This window comes from Podarcis melisellensis (genome assembly GCF_964234715.1).
Source record: "Podarcis melisellensis genome assembly, chromosome: 1".
NCBI lineage: Eukaryota > Metazoa > Chordata > Lepidosauria > Squamata > Lacertidae > Podarcis > Podarcis melisellensis.
Window position 1 is genome coordinate 57,087,345 of NC_138528.1, and position 20,336 is coordinate 57,107,680.

General features: G+C 40.7%; 1 protein-coding gene across 6 annotated transcripts in view; it reads left to right on the top strand.

Annotated features, from left to right (window-relative positions):
- The window catches only part of SHANK2 (SH3 and multiple ankyrin repeat domains 2), a 334,933-nt gene that overhangs the window by 129,441 nt on the left and 185,156 nt on the right, over positions 1-20,336 (top strand). For all 6 annotated transcript variants that reach the window (XM_081891148.1, XM_081891150.1, XM_081891145.1 and 3 more), the window contains 2 exons: positions 5,000-5,169; positions 12,172-12,285. In XM_081891148.1, coding sequence (XP_081747274.1) covers positions 5,000-5,169; positions 12,172-12,285 — 284 coding nt within the window. The remainder of the gene's footprint in view (positions 1-4,999; positions 5,170-12,171; positions 12,286-20,336) is intronic.

The following is a 20,336-nucleotide window of genomic DNA, read 5'->3' on the forward strand; positions in this document are numbered from 1 at the left end:
AATAGAGGCTTTTGAGCCCCAACTATACTGGATTCTCAGAAGTGTTCTTTCCTGCCAGGGACCAAGGGATTTGTAGTTTTCTCCACCTCTCAGATTGAATCTAGTTTAAGGAGAGGCCAGAAATGCCTTGTTTCTAGTAAGCTCTCTCTGATGCTGATTACGCCTGAATGCTGATTGAAATCAAACTGTGCAGGAGCAAAGGAGCAGCTCAAGCCACACTGCAAAGGGAAATTATTCACATAATGTTATGGTGACTTAAACTGATTGACAGGTGGGCAACCTCACATATCTGTCAGAGAGCCTGGTGTGGGGAGAGGAGTGGGCAATGGCAGGGGAAGCCTCTCCAGCACCCAGTGCGGGGCGCTGAGAGGCGGGGCGAACTGCCCGGCGGTGCACGCACAGCACCCATACAGAAGGCGCACAAACGACACCCATATGGATGGCGCTCGAGCGGCGCCCATACCAATGACACCTGAGTGTTATCGACCACCCTACAGCTGGGGGGGAGGTAGCAGGCCATTTTGTCACCCCCCAGGGTGGTACCCGGGGTGGACCGCATGCCCTGGGGGGGGAGGGAACATTAGGATCTGGTCCATTGGCTGGATCCAGTTCCCCACATTTGCTCTAGGGCCTTGAAATTTCCCCAGCTGTTGCCATTATGATAGTTCCCTCTACTGGTGGTGAGTTTCTACACTTTGTTTGCTCTTCTGCCTGAGTCCAGAAAATACTACCAAGGAACCGTAGGACCTGCAGATGAAAGACCAGCTGGAGCTCAAGCTGGTGTAGGAACTGAGTAAGGGAATGCTTGAGCTAAGTGAGACAGCTCTAGATAGCTAAGCAAGTTAGATAGCTAAACATTAAGAAGAAAATACCTCATTTTGCGGACAAGGCAATCAAGAGGATGGCTAGGGGTTCAGCACAGGTACTTATATTTATTCATTTAATTAATAATTTAATTTCATAAAATTGACATACCACTCAAAGTGGTTTACAAAAAGAATGGAACAATAAATTAATCAGAAAACAAAAAACCAGTCATTTAAAACATCTCAAAATAATTAAAATCTACAATAAGCGAAAAACAGATTAAAGCACATGTCATTGTTTTACATATCTCGGTAGACTTGTCTAAACAAATATGTTTTTATCAGTCACTGAAAAGAGCACAGTGAAGGCTCCTGCCTTAATAGGGCACTGTTTACCCAGGAAGAATTCAAAGGAAACTGAGGAACTTTATATTGTCACTGCCAGTTCTTCCTCTTCCTGGTCATCTGCTGGATCATTGTCTGCAGCTGGCTCTTTTCTCTCCTCCATGAAGACCCTGGCAGTAGAACATTATGACAGCCAAACAGATTATCTTACAGTGACTCTGAGGCTTCCACTTTGTTCACTGCCATCTTTGCTCTTGGAGGCAAAGATACTTCAAAAACTGGATCCATATAGAGAAATAGAACTAGGTTTGCCTCAATGTTTGCTTCATGATTATGGGTTTGTAGCCCATAATCAGAGGCCGTCTGGATCCCCAGGCCACAGTAAACCTATCCCCACTTCCCCTTACATGCTTGTGCCATGGAGCTAATGAATATCTTCTTAGGATGTGGCATACCAGGTGTTGCACTAGCATATCACCATGAAGCATTTTTCTGGTATGTCACAACTGCGTATATGTTTGCATAGAATTGACAGTCAAGATAATTATTTCTACCTAAATGCGAAGTCGTAAAGACAGATAGTGCATGTGTTCTGCAATGAAAAGAGGATAATTTTTCATTATGTTCCAGTCTCTAACGTATATGAAGCCATTTGAAGAGAACACGTGCCATTGGGATCAGGCTTCAGAACTACATCCTTGTAAATTTGCCAAGAGCGAATGTTAAGTTGACAGCTGCTCGAGCAGGAGCTATATCATGTGGCTATTTCTCTCAACAGTATGCTTCCCCCATCCCCTCGCTTATCTGCAGGGATAATATCCAGGATCCCATTTTGAATTCACTGCTCAATTAATCCTAAATGTATCATCACTGTGCTCTGCTCTAATCAATTATTTCAGTCCAGTCGTTCTATAGCAAGTACATTTGCCATTTTACTCTGGCCCACAGGAATTCCAAGATTCTTTCACTCTGCATTTGCGCCTCATCTTTCAATACTCTTTGCATCTTTGGTTGTCGGTTTTTATCGTAATCTGTGAAAGTTCGCATGTACAGTCAGACATCTTCCAGGAACACTCCTTTACTTAAGCACAAATTTACTTATGCAAAATATTCATTGGTTGAATGTTGTGTTTAGGCACCTTACATCTTTCAATGGGAATTCTCTGTGAGTTGCATATTCAATTCATGTGAACACTTTAAACATTGCATCCTGTGTCAAGTATAATTACAGCAAAGAAACAGTGATAATTTATCAGGATGATGGGCCCAAACGTTGCTCTAAATTTGTTCAGTCTCTAGATGCATTATATAATGACTACACATAAATGCCAGTTGTTAGGCAATGTAATTAGAATATTCCAAATACTGACACCTGCTGCTTCTCAGTATGTAATTGAAGCCAGGCACTAGGAAAGTGTGTACTGGAACCCACATTTTAAATTATTATTTAAAAAAGAAACAAAGCATAATTTAGGAAGTTAGATTACCTGATAAAATATTGCACTGGCAATTACGATAAGTAAAATTTGATAGAAATGTTAAATTCAGTAGTGTTTAAAAGTGTGCAGTGTGTATACTTCCCTAATGTTATGGTTTGAAAGTTATGATGCCTGAAGCACTTTCAAATTCAGATTCTGAGACCCCTTGCTTCCTAAAGACTCACTCTCATATTCCCAGTCTTTTTGTGTAACCTGTTTCAATGGGGGCAAATTGATGGTTGCATATAAATGTATGTAATGAAGCTCCAACATTTTAGAACGAAAAGCAGGAGGCTGCAGTTTTGAGTGTAGATGTGGTGGAGATTGAGTGGATAAGGGTGTTTAGGCCTTTCCCCGGTTGTCTTTTTTCACTCAAAATTGTTCCACATCTGTAGGCACATATCTGGAATTGCATGGAAGTTAACAGAGATTGACAGAGAATGAGCAAAAAAACAGCCAGTGGGGAAAGTGTTAAGCACCCCCAGCCTGTTCCTTCTCCATTCAAAGGCCACATTAAGTTGAGATATGAACAAGTTTCATGTACAGTGGTACCTCGGGATGCGAACAGGATCTATTCCGGAGCCCCGTTCGCATCCTGAAGTGAACGCAACCCGCATCCGTGCTTCTGTGCATGCACGGATCACGTTTTGTCGCTTCCGCGCATGCGCATGACATCATTAGGACCATCTGCACATGCGCGCGCGGCAAAACCCGGAAGTAACACCCTCCATTACTTCTGGGTCTCCGTGGAGCGCAACCCGAAAATATTTAACTTGAAGCACGTTTATCCCGAGGTATGACTGTACTGTACTTACACAGTCACTTTGGACCTTCCTTCATGTGAGCACAAAAAAGAAGCCTGGAAGCAGCTAACTATAGCTTCCTGTTATATCTGAAATGAGAAACTCGTGTGCTCCATACAGTGGTACCTTGGTTCTTGAACTTAATCCATTCCAGGAGTCCGTTCGACTCCCGAAACATTCAAAAACCAAGGTGCGGCTTCCAATTGGCTGCAGGAGCTTCCTGCACTCAAGCGGAAGCCGTGTTGGATGTTCGGCTTCCAAAAAACGTTTGCAAACTGGAACACTTACTTCCGGGTTTGTGCTGTTCGGGAGCTGATTTGTTTGGGAGCCAAGCCATTCGAGTACCCAGGTACCACTGTACATTTAAAGCACCTCCCACAAAGAATACCGAGAAAAGTAGTTTGGAAATTGTAGTGCTGACAATTGTAGGTCACCCTTCACCCTCCTGAGAAAAACCCCACTCCTTCCTCCCACTATATATAAGGGTCTGGTGACTTCTGTTTCAGTGTATCTGAAGAAGTGTACATGCACACAAAACCTTATACCCAGAACAAACTTGGCTGGTCTCTAAGGAGCTATTGGACAATTTTTATTTATTTATTTCAACTGCATCAGACCAACACGGCTACCTACCTGAACTGTAGCTCTGTGAGGGCTAAACTACAGTCACCCCTTTGTGTGTAGGTGTGGGTGTGCTTTCAATGTATGGTTTGTTTGGAAGTCTATTGATTTGGACATAATACAAATATGTGGTTAACTGTGGCTTCCTGGTTTGTTTCGCTGCTCATGCAAATGGATAACTGTTGCATGAAACTTATATATAAACTTCTTTATATCTCTGCTTATTAAGTCAAGATTTGATCATCTTAGTGTAACTTCCCAAAGTGCTTTTAATTTTTAAAAAGAAATGGCAGGGCTTCGTTATACACCATTGCTTGTGATATGTAACTTGCCCTTACAGTTTCCCTAAATCAGTGAAAACAGTTGAACTTCCCAGTTAAAATATATTTAGGATTAATGTATGCATTTAAAGCCGCCGCCCCCCCCCCATAGCATAGAGTTGAATTAAAAAAGTCATTATGGCCAATAATGTAGCTGGCACAAATAAAATTTCAAGATGAGTGAATGTTATTGTTAGTCTGGATATTCAGCTTTGGCTTTCTTCTATAAAGTTGCCTCCTACTGTATTTCTGACGCAGGCTTAACCATTAAGTGCTAGACCCAGCTACACCTCTCTCTTGCTCTGTCTCATTTTGTTTAACCAGTGGATTGGAAACCTGGAATCAGTTATTGCCTTTTTTGTGTCCACAGTGAAAACAATTATTATTATTAACTGACCTTTTCCACATAGAAATGCATTTGAAGGTTAGAAAGGATTGTCTCTAGACTACCAGGCAGCCGTTGCTAATGGAGGTTCAGCAATCTGATAAGCTTTTCCTGATGAAATGGGGAGTAGTAGAACCATATACACCACCTTGAACGCCTTAGGGAATAGTCGGGAAATAAATGTAATAAATAAAAAAATAAAAAAGGGAAACTAACGCTGTTCATTTTGCTCTCTTTCCAGTGCCAGTTATAACCCCAGTGCCAACAAGGATACTATATCTGCCTTGGATTATCAGGGTCCAAAACGCAAACTTTATAGTGCTGTACCTGGAAGACTATTTATTGTCGTGAAGCCATATCAACCTCAAGGAGAAGGGGAGATTCATTTGCACAAAGGGGACAGGGTGAAAGGTCAGTCTCTTCCCTTTAAATGTTCCTGAATGATCAGATCAGCTTTCCCCTTTAGCTGAAGCAAGGAGATGAACATACAGCTCCACTCTGAGAGCTTGCCAAGCTCTCACAGACTTGCTAAATCAAAGTTTTTCTCAACATGTCGTGCTATCCAGGCCATTGTAAAGACTTGAGGGATGGCCAGCTAATCTTAATCTCTAATAATCACAGTAGAGGCAGAAGGAAAAGACCTATATTAATAGAAGGAAGCTTGATTAAAGCTGCTTGTAAACAGATTGAACTAATAGGTTCTAGCCAAACATAGAGAGTTTCTGAATCTATAATGGGATACGCACAACATGGCAGCGAAAATGTGTGGCTGTTAAGATCCACGTTTCAAAGTCTGCCTGAAAAAGTATGTGTTGAGTTACCTGGGAGTCACAGGATATCTTGGTTGCTCAGGAACAAGCCAGACAGAACAAGCTGAATTCAACAGCAATTCAGAAACATTCTTATAATGCTAAAAGAACAGGAAAATGCAGGAAAAGCAACTACTGCTCCTAAAGAATCAAAAGCAACTATGCTCCGCCTTTTCCAGTTACATAGGAATTCCCCTCTCCTAATTGAGTGTATTTTCAGGGAGTGCAGAGGGGGCTGCAGAGAGAGACAAAAGATGAGAATGTCCCTTTCTCATCTGAGTAAAGGAATCATTACCATGGGTTTGTGTGCTAGCACTGATGTGGTTTGATTCTGTGCACGGTTTGTCTGATTCTGATATACTATTGCGGCAGAGTTGAGGGACAGCTGAGGCTTCTTTGCTCACCTCTGAGTTCAGGGAGTAAGTTGCTACTCAAACTACCTGTGAAATTGCTGTAATGCTATGTTGGCATTGTAGCTGGAAGCAGTTTTGGGGGCAAGTATAGGATTTGGTGTAATGCCATTCCCCTCCCTCCTCTGGCCCTATACTATTCCCTGTCATTGCCCTCCCCCATTTTGGCAGCAGCAGAGAAATTGGGAAATTTCTCTTATCACTACTAGGATATATCCCTGATATTTGGCCACTTTTACCTTCTTTGGACAAGATGTGTCTGGAGATAGGTTTTCTCCATCATATCCGAACACCTAACAGCTGGTTTATCTTGACCAAAGGATTGGAGAACTCATAAAAATAAAAAGGAGAACTTTCAATTAGTGCTTCACTATTATAAAGTTTTATCAGAAACCCCATTAAATAGCATAAAGTGTATCTTTCATAAACATTTTGAAATAATTTGTGGTGGTTTTTCTTCATGACCAGTAGCTAAGGGATGTATAAACTGATATAATCAAATGATATGTGGCATACCAATTATTAAATGAAAGCTGAAAGTGGGTCAAGTTCAGGTAGATTTAAAAATACATGTGAATTATTGTATTAATAGAGTATAATGTAATGTAGTTAAAAATAACGCTTAGTTTTGTCCATTAGTCATGCACACTGACATCATTTTGTGTCTACCACTCTTGATATTAAGAAAACCACAGCTAACTTTTAAAAATAAACGTGATATTTTGTTTTGGTCTCTCTCCCCCCCCCCCCAAAAAGCAACATTCATGATCAAGGCTCAAAAAGTTCTATCTGGTCTATTTGTTTCAACCACTGCATTATCTTACCTTCAGTGGGGTTTTTTAAACCACATAACACTGGTTACAAATTAGAACCATAACACTGGTTGCTAATTAGAAATGGTAGTTTTTCAAGACAAATCTGAGGTATGCATAGTGAGCAGCTAGAATGTTTTGTCAGGTGTTCCCATAAAATATTCTTATATTTTTTCTGGTCTGCACTCTTCATATAATAAGGTGAATTCAAATATACAGCAATATTTTAACTGCTTAAAAGTTAATTGTAGATAACTGAATGGCATGCTGGTCATCTGTATGCAGCCTTTCTCAACCTGTGAGTCCCCAGATGTTGTTGAACTACAACTCCCATCACCCCTAGCTAGCAAGGCCAGAGCTCAGGGATGATGGGAGTTGTAGTCCAACAACATCTGGGGACCCACAGGTTGAGAACCGCTGTAAGAGCTCATCCAATTTCACTTGACCCATGTTTCGATCTTATATTATACTGATTAAATCCTCCAGGTCTTGAGAGCTTTTCTGGTTGTTCCAATCTTACCCGCTGAACTGAAGCTTGGCTAAACAACAGCTCTTTGGATTCAGATTGGATTTTTGCTAGGCACAGCCACAGAACGAGAAAACCTCTTGGCCCTGGGGGAATTAATTGGTACATAATACTAGGTCAAGCAAAAGTGTGGACGGACCCCAACTACTTGGTTAAAACAACTGTTACCAAGTGGATTTAGTGATGTCTGTGAATTTTGGAATGAGCTTCATAAACCAGTTTATTTACATTTGGAATCAAACACTTTTTGAATTTTGGCTCAATCTGTTCCAAACTTTTTCCATCTTCTTCCTTTCCACCAAAACTTGCTTCCTATGGTAGCAACCAACTGTATATCACCTGGTTATTTGAATACAGCTTCATTCACCATGCATCTGAAAAATGAGAACATAATTAGGATTGTCATGTATGTAAATGTTAAAAATTATAATGGGACTCTGTTTTAAAAATTCCATAAAGTGAGTGTTTCTTAACTGTTAATGGGGTTTATTTAAGTGAATCAGAAATCTTACTCTTAAAATACCATATTGGCCTGAATATAAGGCTCACCTTTTTTTCCAAATTCCAACCGTGAAAAGTTAAAGTGCGGCTTAAATTCGTGACCTTACAAACACTGGCTTTTACAATATTGCTGCTGAAACAGACTTATGGTAAAACGGAACAGGTGTGAGTGCCTGCAGAATTTTAAGGGAGTGGCTTATATTCAGGTATTGTCTTTTTTTTCCTTTGAATTTTAAAGGTGCGGCTTATATTCGAGCCAATATGGTATGTAGAAAAGATAGGTAGATAAGACAGAAGCCTCTTCACACTTTCAAGTTATGAAAGTTGATCACAAGGACGGTCCATGTGATTTAAGCGAAATCAGGAGTGCATTGCTGGCCCTGCTCCTAATTTTATGATTTGATTATTTAATTCTTAATTAAATATATTAAAAACATATTAAAATATATCTAAGCGGTGTACAAAAAACTGAAGCATCAAGACAACTTAAACAAAACACTACAAAAATACACAGTTTGGGGTCCAAAGAAACTCTAAGCTCACCTACAAAAGGTCTCACAATGAGAAGAGTTCCTGGAGATAGCAGACATCATCCTAGTCTCTCTAGACTTGCTTAAAATGGATGGTACTTCTTCAGATTGCCCACAACTGTGTCCCATTCAGCTGCACTCTCCATACTAAGTTGCAGGTAGATCAGGTTTGTTGAGTTTTCCAGGGAGTAAAAAGAATTCAAAGGCCCTCGCTCCACTCACAGCTCTTTTTTTCACCCTCTGTCCTGTCCTCTTCCTCCAGCTGCTTTTATGTGACTTCCCAGGGCCCGTTCCTAAACCTCCTGTATTCAGCATAGGAATCTGTCAAGGGACAGTCTAGATGTGTAGACTTCTCTATGCTTAGGCTTCCATATGAGCTGGAACCCTGCACGATTGGGGTTAAAGCACAGTAGAGAGGTCAGTCCATATTGGCTTTCCCTGTGCAGATGTCCACAGGCAACACGTGGATATTGGGATGGGCTCAGGGAAGTCCCAGAACATTGAGACCAGGGCCAGCAGTCTTACACTTAGGATCTAAGTAGACATGACAGCAGAAACTATGATGGAATCTCCCTTCTCTTTTAATTTCTAGAAGCTCTCTGTCTGTGTGTACATGCATGCAAGAGAGATTCAGGTCAGGACTACAGCGCAGAGGCAGAACCATTTTGCCAAGTGCTGTTTTCCTGATGACAATTACCTCCACCCCCCAAAGCTGTTATTTTCCTTGTTAAGAGACACTTACATGCTGCGTGTTGCAGGGGACTGACTTGAGAACATTTCATAGCTTTAGAAGAGCTTGTCTTAATTCACCTTTTTAAAAAACTCCTTAGCAATGGCAAGGTTTTTTCTACACCTTTCTGCATCTCTCAGTTTCACAGTTCTTGCCAAGTCATAGGATCAATTTCCAACTTAACACCTATGCGCACTTGAGCTTTAGTCTTTTAAAAGGAGATGCACTCTGCTTTGCCATTTTCCTCTGTGAGAATCAGCAAAATGTTTTAGAACGTATTATAGCTGTATATACAAGTTATGTGATTACACTGGTCAACAACAAATTTGTTGTCTGCATTTTTTCAGTTGATTTAGGATGAATCTGATGCGCTGAATCCAAAAATCACATTGGTTTTGCTCAATCAGGTCAAGTTTTTGAGCTATGGCCACATGTCTTTTTTACGTTTTTGTTCACATGTACGCTTGTGTGGAGCATTTTAGAAGAAGTTGGTGGGGGTAGAATGCCATGTCGAATAATTTTTTTGATTGGAAATGATTATTTTAATGACAAGAAGTATTCAGGTCCGATAGTTCTGGGTTATTATGTCGAAAAGGGATCAGTTTGAAGTCATAAAACCTCGAAATCTTCCATAAATTGGTGCGACAAAGCATTAAAGTTGGGGGATCAAAACTAAGTTAGTCCTGATCTTCAATCAGCACGTCGTCCTCTAGCTCATTGTGATGAAATTCCAGTGCCTATCTTCGGAGAACTTCCTGACATTAGTGACGAAGATGCCTCCAGTGTTGAAGGACATGAAGAAGAAGAAGTGGTTCTTGAAGATGATGCTCCACATCCATTTTCCCAAAAGGAGTTGAATGATCTAGTTCGCGACCTCAGCTTGTCAAAGGACTCTGCCAAACTGTTGGCATCCAGATTGAAGGAAAAAAACCTCCTCTCTGACAGTGCTCACATCAGCTTCTTCCGCAACAGGCATCAAGAGTACCTCAGTTTTTTCTCGGAAGAGAAGGACTTGGTGTACTGTGCAGATATTGCGCAGCTTCTGCTCAAGCTTGGAGTGTCACAGTACGAACCCAAAGATTGGAGACTGTTCATTGACAGCAGCAAGTGATGACTGAAATGTGTTCTGCTACACAACGGCAACCAGTTTGCCTCTATACCCCTGGCTCACTCGACTACACTGAAGGAGAACTATGAAGCGGTGAAGTATGTGCTGGAGAAAATTGGTTATGATTAGCATAAGTGGTTTATTTGTGTTGACCTGAAGATGGTGAAGTTTTGTTGGGACAACAGTCTGGCTTCACCAAGTACCCATGTTTTCTGTGCATGTGGGATAGTAGGGACCGTGCTCAGCATTACACGAAGAAGGACTGGCATGTGAGGGAGGAATTGGTGCCCTGCAAAGAAAGGAACGTCATCAACGACCCTCTGGTGGACAGAGACAGAATACTCTTCCCACCGCTGCACATCAAGGTTTCCTGAGAACCTGGGTTCAATGAGTGACGAGCAGGGGGAGAGATTCCATCAGGACATGAAAGAGATGGAGACCAGGTATCAGGGTCGCTGGGACGCAGTCATGATGGCTGACTACTGTTGGACTCTGAAGAGAGACCTCCCTGCTGCTGAGCATTCCAGGAGTTCCAAGAAACAGAAGTTCAAGCCCTGAAGTTTGAAAAATGGTGAAGCAACATGCAATTTACATGTACTTACCTTTATCAATGCCCACCATTCAGTTTACAGTAAACTTGACCTGATGGAGAGAAACAGATGCCATTTCCTGATTCAGCAGTGCAAAAATACCCTAAATCAGTTGTAGAAATCTAGACAACATTCAAAAAGTAAAAAATTGTTGCCCAGTGTTATCCATCAACCCAAGCTTACATTCACACAAACATGAGGGTTGGGGCGGAATGCCATTTCTGAGCTATTGGGGGGGGGGTGGAATTGGCAAAAGCTGGGCTGCCATATGTCCGGGTTTTTCTGGACATTTGACTGATTTCCACCCAGATGCTGCCGCTGTCTGCAGTATTCCATATATGTCTGAGAAATTCTGGACGCATGGCAACCCTACACAAACAAAGATGGATTCCAAGTCTTCGGCATTAACTAATTAATGTCGTACTAATTAAAAATATTATTAAATCTGCAAGTAATGAAGCTCGCAACTTCGTTTATCACATGCTCAGAATCCATAGGTCACAATTCATATAGTACATACTTTGGAGTAGTTTCTCTGATGTCTCTGAAATATTTCTCCTTACTTAATTGAAGATACAAGTTTGTCTTGACTAGGAGTCCCCACCCCAAAGAAATTAGTATAGTTCAGGGGTCAGCAACCTTTTTCAGCAAGGGGATGGTCCACTGCCCCTCAGACCTTATGGGGAGCCAGACTATATTTTTTTGGGGGGGGAATGAACAAATTCCTATGCCCCACAAATAACCCAGAGATGCATTTTAAATAAAAGTTCACATTCTACTCATGTAAAAACATGCTGATTCCCGGACCATCCCCAGGCCGGATTTAGAAGACGATTGAGCCAGATCCGGCCCCTGGGCCTTAGTTTGCCTACCCATGGTATAGCTTAACCCTCAAGAAAGGAGTAACTGTAAGTTTCTTCCAGATCTATTGTGCGTTAACTGATTTTCTGGATTACCGCTTAAGGATTCACTGAAGAGTCGGAATGTACTATTTTTCCTTACCCAAATGTTATGTTCTAAGTATAGCAGAATACTGAGTACTGTTCATTTTGGGAAAAGGCTTAGGCTATGAGGTTGCTCAAAAACTGCACCACTTTAGAGTTCTTTTCATGTTACCTGCTAACAGTTGCCCTGTTTGCTAATTCTTAATCAGATGAGGTTTTCTTTTGTTCATCCTGGATTTTATACATTTTTACAACTGCTAATCATGCCTGTTAAGTTTTTATTCCAACATAGACAGTGGAAATCATAGGTTCCATAGGTGCAATTGCATGTGGCCTACTTCATTGTTAAATGGGACTTTGCATTTAAGCTTGTAAGTTACCATTTAAGTTTGTGTATAAAATAAATTTATGCAGAAGTAAACACCTAATGGCGCTTTCCTATTTCATGCCTAGTTTTGAGCATTGGCGAGGGTGGATTCTGGGAAGGCACCACTCGAGGTCATGTTGGATGGTTTCCTGCAGAATGTGTTGAGGAAGTGCAGTGTAAACCAAATGAAAGCAAACCAGGTAAGATGGTGATATTCCGTTGTAACCCGTGTCAAATGATATAAAATGCCTATTATTTTTCCATGTTCATTCCGCTCCCCCCATAATTAATTGAAGATAAGAGTGTGTCTCAAACTGGTTGCTTAGCCCTCAGGGAAGGAGTAGCTATTTTTTAAAAGAAAGATACAGCTATAAATTTGGGTTGGGTTCCCCCACCCCACCCCGTACTAATATGTGAAAGCAAAGGTTTGGTTAAACATCTACAGCAGAAGTAATAAAATGTGTGATTTTTTCTGTGGTATAATACTCGTATGTATCTTTTGCTGGGTATTTGATACATGCGCTATGTAAAGGGTTCTGTCCAAATTGATGTACCTTTTGTTCTATTGATTTAAATTGGAGAGAATTATGTAACTCTATAATTGCATCACTTTGCCTGTATTGTGGCCAGTATAATGATGTTAGTTGGTGTAGTGAAAATGAGCCTTAAACTGAGTTTGACATATTTACTTGCCTACAAATGACAGGGTATTTGGAATGCATCCTTGAATTTATAGAATTTTGTATAAGGAGTAATATTGTTAAAATGTTCTTTGTTGCTGTTTGTTTTGGCTTTTAGGTTGTTGTTTAAAAAAGAATGCCCTTTGCCCTCCAAATATGTCACAGGTACTCCGCAATTGGGATTGTGCTTACTCTACATTCGGATTTCCCACATATTGTAAATAATGGTATTTTGCTTTGATGCTTGTTCTAATGTTAAACAGAAGAAGTTGTTAGTGGATATAGGAATTATTATTTTTTATTTTAAGAAACAAACTGAGACTTGGAATAAGTCCTAAATGAGACGGAATTATGAAAAATGCATCAGATGTGAATTAAAAGTAGCCTATGATTAAAGTTAATCACATGGCTGTTATTTGTTTTCTGCTTTGGAAGGAAATGCAAGGTCAGGTAATTGTTTTCAAGCAATCTGTCAGTATTACCTTGGACTAAATCTATTAAAGAAACCTGGAAAATAAATTAGGAGGAACAGTGAAGGAACTAGTGATTAAATACCACCTTCTGGGGCTATTAAAAGGATGTCAGCTGAGAAGCGTCAAAAACCTCCATAAATTATGAGAATTCACACTATGGTCTCTGCAGTGTATAAAAGCTTTTACATTGTTTGAACGTACTCTGAGAGTTTTAGATAACATTACAGAATCCAGCATTTCTCTAGCACAATAGTTCATTATCTCACCTAGATCATTATTTAAATGGAGCCTAGCATCTTTCCTTTAGAAGAAGAATAAAATATTTTCTAGCTAAATGTGTGTAGCTATCGAGTTACATATAAGTCAAAAACATGGCGCAGGTCCTGATGTTACATAGCCCCCCAAGAGCTATGTGGATACAACACTGGTTTCCTAAGGTGTAGCCTTTCCCGTCACTTCTTTTTGAACCTTAACTGAAATAGGACTTGGCTGAATGCCCAGATGCTCCCACAAACTGCTACTGGGATCCTCTAGAAAACTAGGTGTTATAGAGAAGGGGTCCAGTCTAGTCTTATTCAGTACATCTGTGTGAAGGGTTTTGGCTTTGGTATGAACTAATGTTCAGCCACATTGAATTTCCACATACAGGCTGAAGTGTGGTGCAGGCCAGACGTGGGCTTGTCACAGTAGTGAGAATTACAAATGGAACCTGCTGGGGCTATTGAAGTTCTTTTAAATTGCTACAAATCATTCACGTCACCTGAGCAGAAACCTCCAAATTGCCATTTAAGCAAAATTAACAACAGTAAGGAATGTGAACTAGTACTGGCAATGATAGGAACAGTTGTAAGATGTTTTCTTTAGTCACCTCTATTGTTTTTGAGGGAAAGGTACAATATTGCTTTGGTTCAGTAAATTATCCCTCCTTCTGTCTTACAGAAATATTGTAGACTAACTTGTCATGCGCATACAGACGCATTCTGCGTACAACCATTGCTTCAACAGTAAATACCTTCCTTTGGGAGCAAGTGATGCTGTGTCATACGTTTTAGAAATATTTTGTATAAACTGCTCCATAGTGTGAAATGCTTGATGTGATAAGCACCAGCCAAATAACATCTGTATGGTGCATAAGTAGACGCACTAAAGACCTGCATAAAACTTCCTTTGTTGTGGCTATATACAGTCACTTAACTACATATATATTTCCATGTGGCCATAATTAATACTTATGATTCATGCAACACTGTGAGCTTTGAGAACACAGTTATCCCAGAGCCACAAATATGCTGCTTTGTTAAAGAGATTCAGCAACAAGCATGACAGATTTTCTTGTACTACCCGTCTGTCCTCTTCACATCTGTAGACAATTATTTAAGTATGATTTCAAAACTTCCATGTCAAAATCTTTACAGAAACTGACAACAGGGGAAAGAGATGGGGATATAGAGAAGTCAAAATCTTACCATACTCGTAGTGGCGTCTGATATGAGGATGCACCATGCTGCAGCACTACTGAGACTGTGTACAGTATTAAGAACTTGGAAGGGATCCTGAGGGTAATCTGGTCCAGCCCCCTTCATTGCAAGAATCTAAACTAAAGCATGGTATAGTGGTAGTAGTTCATCATCCAGTGTGGATTGGGCTACATAACTAATAATAAATAACAATAATAACAATAATAATTATTACAAAACAAAAATAAATCCTTCCAGTAGCACCTTAAAGACCAACTAAGTTAGTTCTTGGTATGAGCTTTCGTGTGCATGCACACTTCTTCAGATACCTTCTTCAGATTATCTGAAGAAGTGTGCATGCACACGAAGGCTCATACCAAGAACTAACTTAGTTGGTCTTTAAGGTGCTACTGGAAGGATTTATTTTTGTTTTGTTTTGACTATGGCAGACCAACACGGCTACCTATCTGTAATAATTATTATTATTTATTATTTATTATTTCTATCCTGCCCATCTGGCTGGGTTTCCCTAGCCACTCTGGGCAGCTCAGGAGTTCCAGTTCTTAGTTAAATTGCTCTCTGTAATCAGAGGGCATCTCAGATGAGTTACGCTTATATAGCATAATTGTAAAACAAATTACATCTACCTTAAAGAAAAAACACAGAAGTTAGAAATTCACATTGTTTGGTCTGCAACTGAATCTTGTTAATTCATTGTACCCCAGGGCTCTGTTCCCAGTGGCAATCCTGCTGCTTCATATTTCACTGGTTTTGCCAAGGAAGGATAGGAATGGGTAAGAAAAATTTCTCCCTTACCCTGGCAGACAGCGACGTCTCATTTTTTCCTTTCAGCTGAGTGCCAAAAATCTAGATGGGAGATGCTAAACCCTACACTTGTGGGGATATAGACCTTCAAAAACCTTGTGCAGCTGAGGAAAATGCCATGTGGCACAGCACTGAAAAAGCAGGACCAGTAACTTCACTTTAGGGAAAGCAACTTGATGAACTTAAGAGTCTCATCCTGAAGCTTTCCACACTAAGATGTTCAAGGTAAAGTTTGATAAATGACTAATGTTTAGCTGAGGATCAGATGACAAATCAAACCTACCTGCCTTTGTTGGGATGATTTACATCAGGCTTCCTCAACCTCGGCCCTCCAGATGTTTTTGGCCTACAACTCCCATGATCCCTAGCTAGCAGGACCAGTGGTCAGGGATGATGGGAATTGTAGTTTCAAAACATCTGGAGGGCCGAGGTTGAGGAAGCCTGATTTATAGCTTCTTTCACTAAGACATGGTTAATTAAGCCTGGGGGTTGTTGGGGGCTGCTGGGTAATAGAAACAACACCTGGGTAACAGAAACAGAGTTGAATGCCTCTGATAGTGGCACAATAAACGATTTTCCCTCTGGAACTCTTTGGAGTAGTGTGTAACAGCTGTTCCACTGCAGTAGAGGAAAGTGTGCTCACTGGCTCCATGGAGGGAAAGGAACACAAGAGTTAGGAGATGCCCATCTAGATCAGGAAAACGTACAGGGAGACAGAATTTAGCTCCCCTCCCCAAACACCAATGCTATGGGCAAATTATCAAACCTTTGCAGCTGCATTGTTGGTGTTGTTGTTTAGTCGTTTAGTCGTGTCCAACTCTTCGTGACCCCATGGACCAGAGCAAGCCGGGCACTCCTGTCTTCCACTACCTCCTGCAGTTTGGTCAAACTCATGCTGGTACCTTCGAGAACACTGTCCAACCATCTTGTCCTCTGCCGTCCCCTTCTCCTTGTGCCCTCCATCTTTCCCAACATCAGGGTCTTTTCCAGGGAGTCATCTCTTCTCATGAGGTGGCCAAAGTAATGGAGCCTCAGCTTCAGGATCTGAGCTGCATTGTAGTAACTTAGGAAAAAAAAGCTGGGAGATCAAAACATTTACTTCTCACATAATAATTTGGTCCTTCTATATCAGTTAAGTAGAAATTTAAGCAGAAGAATATTTAGAACCAAGCCAAAATACCTCAGAAGATTTCCCTCCCTCCATGCCCTAGATAAAGAGGATCATTTATTCAAATATGTATTCAAATTTATTCAAATACCAATTGTAATGGCCACCATTTTTGCCCCATGGCTTTGGGCCCAGGGTATGTTAGATCCAGGGCATTGTAGAGGATGCATATTAGTAGACAGACAACAGAAAATGTAGGTGTGTATAGGATTTCAATCTAAGTCTCCTTATTGTCTTTAAGGCATTCAGGGGCACCAGCTGCTGTTCGCTGTTTAAGTCCTCTCCAATTTTCCAAAATTCTGTACATTAGCAGCCTGTGCATTACATAGCAGCTATTCCTATACTTAAAACAATAGAGTCATTTTTAAATTTATTGTTTCACAAGATTTTGTAGGCCATAGTCTGCTGCATCAAATGCTTAGCAGGAACAATTAGAAATGCATTATTTTCCCCAAACATTTCAGTTTTGTAGATGATCACTAGGTGGCATTGTTTATGTACAAAACAGAAGCATGTCAATACTAGGTGGTTCCTCTTAGAAGCATTCTTAGATTTTTCCATGTATACATAAAAAGCAGTGGTAACTGATCTAAAATGTTTTAACAGAACTGAATTAGTCATTCTTTTAAAGTAAATGTTGGCAACTGGGGGTAGAGAGAGACAATGCTGTAATAACTGAAGCTGCATCTATATGGAGCTATGAAAACTGCTGTGTTTCATATATATTTTTGTTCTCCAATACAGAGTATCCTTAAGGTTTTTAGAGGCATGTGGTTGTGGGGAAATATGGAACCAATAGCATAATTCTCACTGAGGCAACTGTACCACTTCAGGCTGTAGGTGGGACCCACATACAAGAATGCCCCCCCCCCCACAAACAAAATTCACACAGCACCTGCCTTGGATTTCAGTGAGTTTCTAGGCTGTATTGAAAGTGGTTTTTCATTTCTAAAACTCTGTAATGGACTAATACCTGAATATTTTCAGTATTGGCCTTTTGCTTTGTTGAAATATGCAGTAGAAATGTTGTAGCTGAGTACTCTTATTGTATGTTTACTATTGCATGCACAAACATTCATGTACTGTTTAATTCTGTATGGTGTTTAATTGTGGATGGGTGGGAGAACACAGAAGGAGAGAGGAGCACATTGTTCCCTTGACTGATCTGTAGTAAGACCCAATCACTAAAAGTAAGAGAAATTTATACTTCTTTATGAACAAGGAAAGCAGGAGTTAGGGCTGATGGGTGGGTGGATTTTGAAGATAGAGCTTTGAGCACAAGTCCCACCCAACCTTGTTAGCTCAAGAGCTTTACTAATTTTTTGAGCTATACCTGGTATTCTTCTATAGTGGTACCTCGGGTTACATACACTTCAGGTTACAGACTCCGCTAACCCAGGAATAGTACCTTGGGTTAAGAACTTAGCTACAGGATGAGAACAGAAATCATGCTCCGGCGGTGTGGCGGCAGCGGGAGACCCCATTAGCTAAAGTGGTGCTTCAGGTTAAGAACAGTTTCAGGTTAAGAACGGACCTCCGGAACAAATTAAGTACTTAACCCAAGGTACCACTGTATTTCAAATTTTGTGTGTTTTCTGGTTGTTAAAAAAATACTTCAATAAGCATTTTGAATCACTGAAACGTCTTATTATAACTGATCTTTTTTTAAAAAAAAACTTGAAAAATCTGCATTCAGCTGAATCAGTTTAGTTTGCCCTTTGCTACAGCAGGCTGTGGGAACATAAGTTATTTCTCTGTATTGTGTTGAGTAAATATAGTTACATAAGAATAGCTGAACAGAATGTATGGATTTTTTTGTTGGTGATGGTTTTGCAGCATTGCATTTAATTTCATATAAGATTAATGTACCCAGGTGTTTAAACATCCAAGTAGGTTTTGGACTGATCAGGAGAGCTGTGTCTTATTTATGTTGCTTCCTTAGTTATAGAACAGCCTTGGCATGTGGAAATAGAGCAAGCTAAATAGAGCAATCTGCCCTGATTTCAAAGCATTCCTCTAATTTATAACTGTGATTGAACTAATGTTGAAATAAATTGCTTCATCTATTTTCCCCATGTGCTCTCTCGCTCTCTCTCTTACACACACCCATCGTGTTTTGGGAGCAGGGATTTAGGTTACCAACTTTGAGAAGGGCAGGTTCCGGATAATTGCTGGTTGTATAAACTGTTGTCTTTCTGCTCTGATTAGACAAGGGAGAAGAGACCTTTTAAAAGCCAGTCACTACAGTGACAAACCCAGTCATTAAACCCAGAGAATGCTGCCAGGAATCTTGAAGCCTTGGGAAAAGACATCTCATAGCAACTCAGTTTAGGGCTTGGGTCAACCAAAGGTCAATGAAGTCATCAATAGCCAAGCTATTGGCACCAACTCTTAGATGTTGTTGTTGTTTAGTCGTTTAGTTGTGTCCGACTCTTCATGACCCCATGGACCAGAGCACGCCAGGCACTCCTTTCTTCCACTGCCTCCCGCAGTTTGGTCAAACTCATGCTGGTAGCTTCAAGAACACTGTCCAACCATCTTGTTTGTCATCCCCTTCTCCTTGTGCCCTCAATCTTTCCCAACATCAGGGTCTTTTCTAGGAAGTCTTCTCTTCTCATGAGGTAGCCAAAGTATTGGAGCCTCAGCTTCACGATCTGTCCTTCTAGTGAGCACTCAGGGCTGATTTCCTTAAGAATGGAGAGGTTTGATCTTCTAGCAGTCCATGGGACTCTCAAGAGTCTCCTCCAACACCATAATTCAAAAGCATTAATTCTTCGGCGATCAGCCTTCTTTACGGTTCAGCTCTCATTTCCATACATCACTACTGGGAAAACCATAGCTTTAACTATACAGACCTTTGTTGGCAAGGTGATGTCTCTGCTTTTTAAGATGCTGTCTAGGTTTGTCATTGCTTTTCTCCCAAGAAGCAGGCGTCTTTTAATTTCGTGACTGCTGTCACCATCTGCAGTGATCACTCTTAGCTACTCCAGGACATTTCAGAAGCCAACTGGATTCAGCTGCATTCACCACTTGCTTTTGGAGGTTTGTCTTAAGTAGACCCTTCTCCCATCTCTGTGAAGGTTTTCATCTTAGTGATAATATAACAATAACCTGTTCCTTTAGCAGGTGATGACCATTCCTTGGTTAAGATATGTGAAAGAACAGACAACATTTTTAGGTGAAAGTGGCCATTCTGAAAGCTGTTCAGTCCAAATATATCTGGTCTCGCCCCGGTCAAGCTGTGAGGGTCAAACTGCTTGTGATGTTGATGACATGTTCAACTCAGCTGCTTTTAGTCTGAAGAAAAAAGCAGGCAATGTGAAATATGTTCCTGATCCAAATAAGAATGATCCCAAGCTTCTTTCTAAGAAGTTCTGTTGAACTTAATGGACTGATGAAGAAATAGGTCAAGGAAGATGCCTTGTGTCAGGAACCCCAGTGAAATGTAGAAGTTCCTCTTGCACCTTTAAATCTGCCACTGAATTGGGAAATGCTTTCCTGCTCCAAATCACCCCCTCCCGGCTGCTTTTTCCCCTCACGGTTTTCCTTAGTTATTTTTTTGTTTTGGGATTTTGTTTCCTTTGTTCTTTGGTTTTGCCTTCCTCTTACTGTTTCTAGGTGTCCCCTTTCTGCTCTGCTAGTGCAACC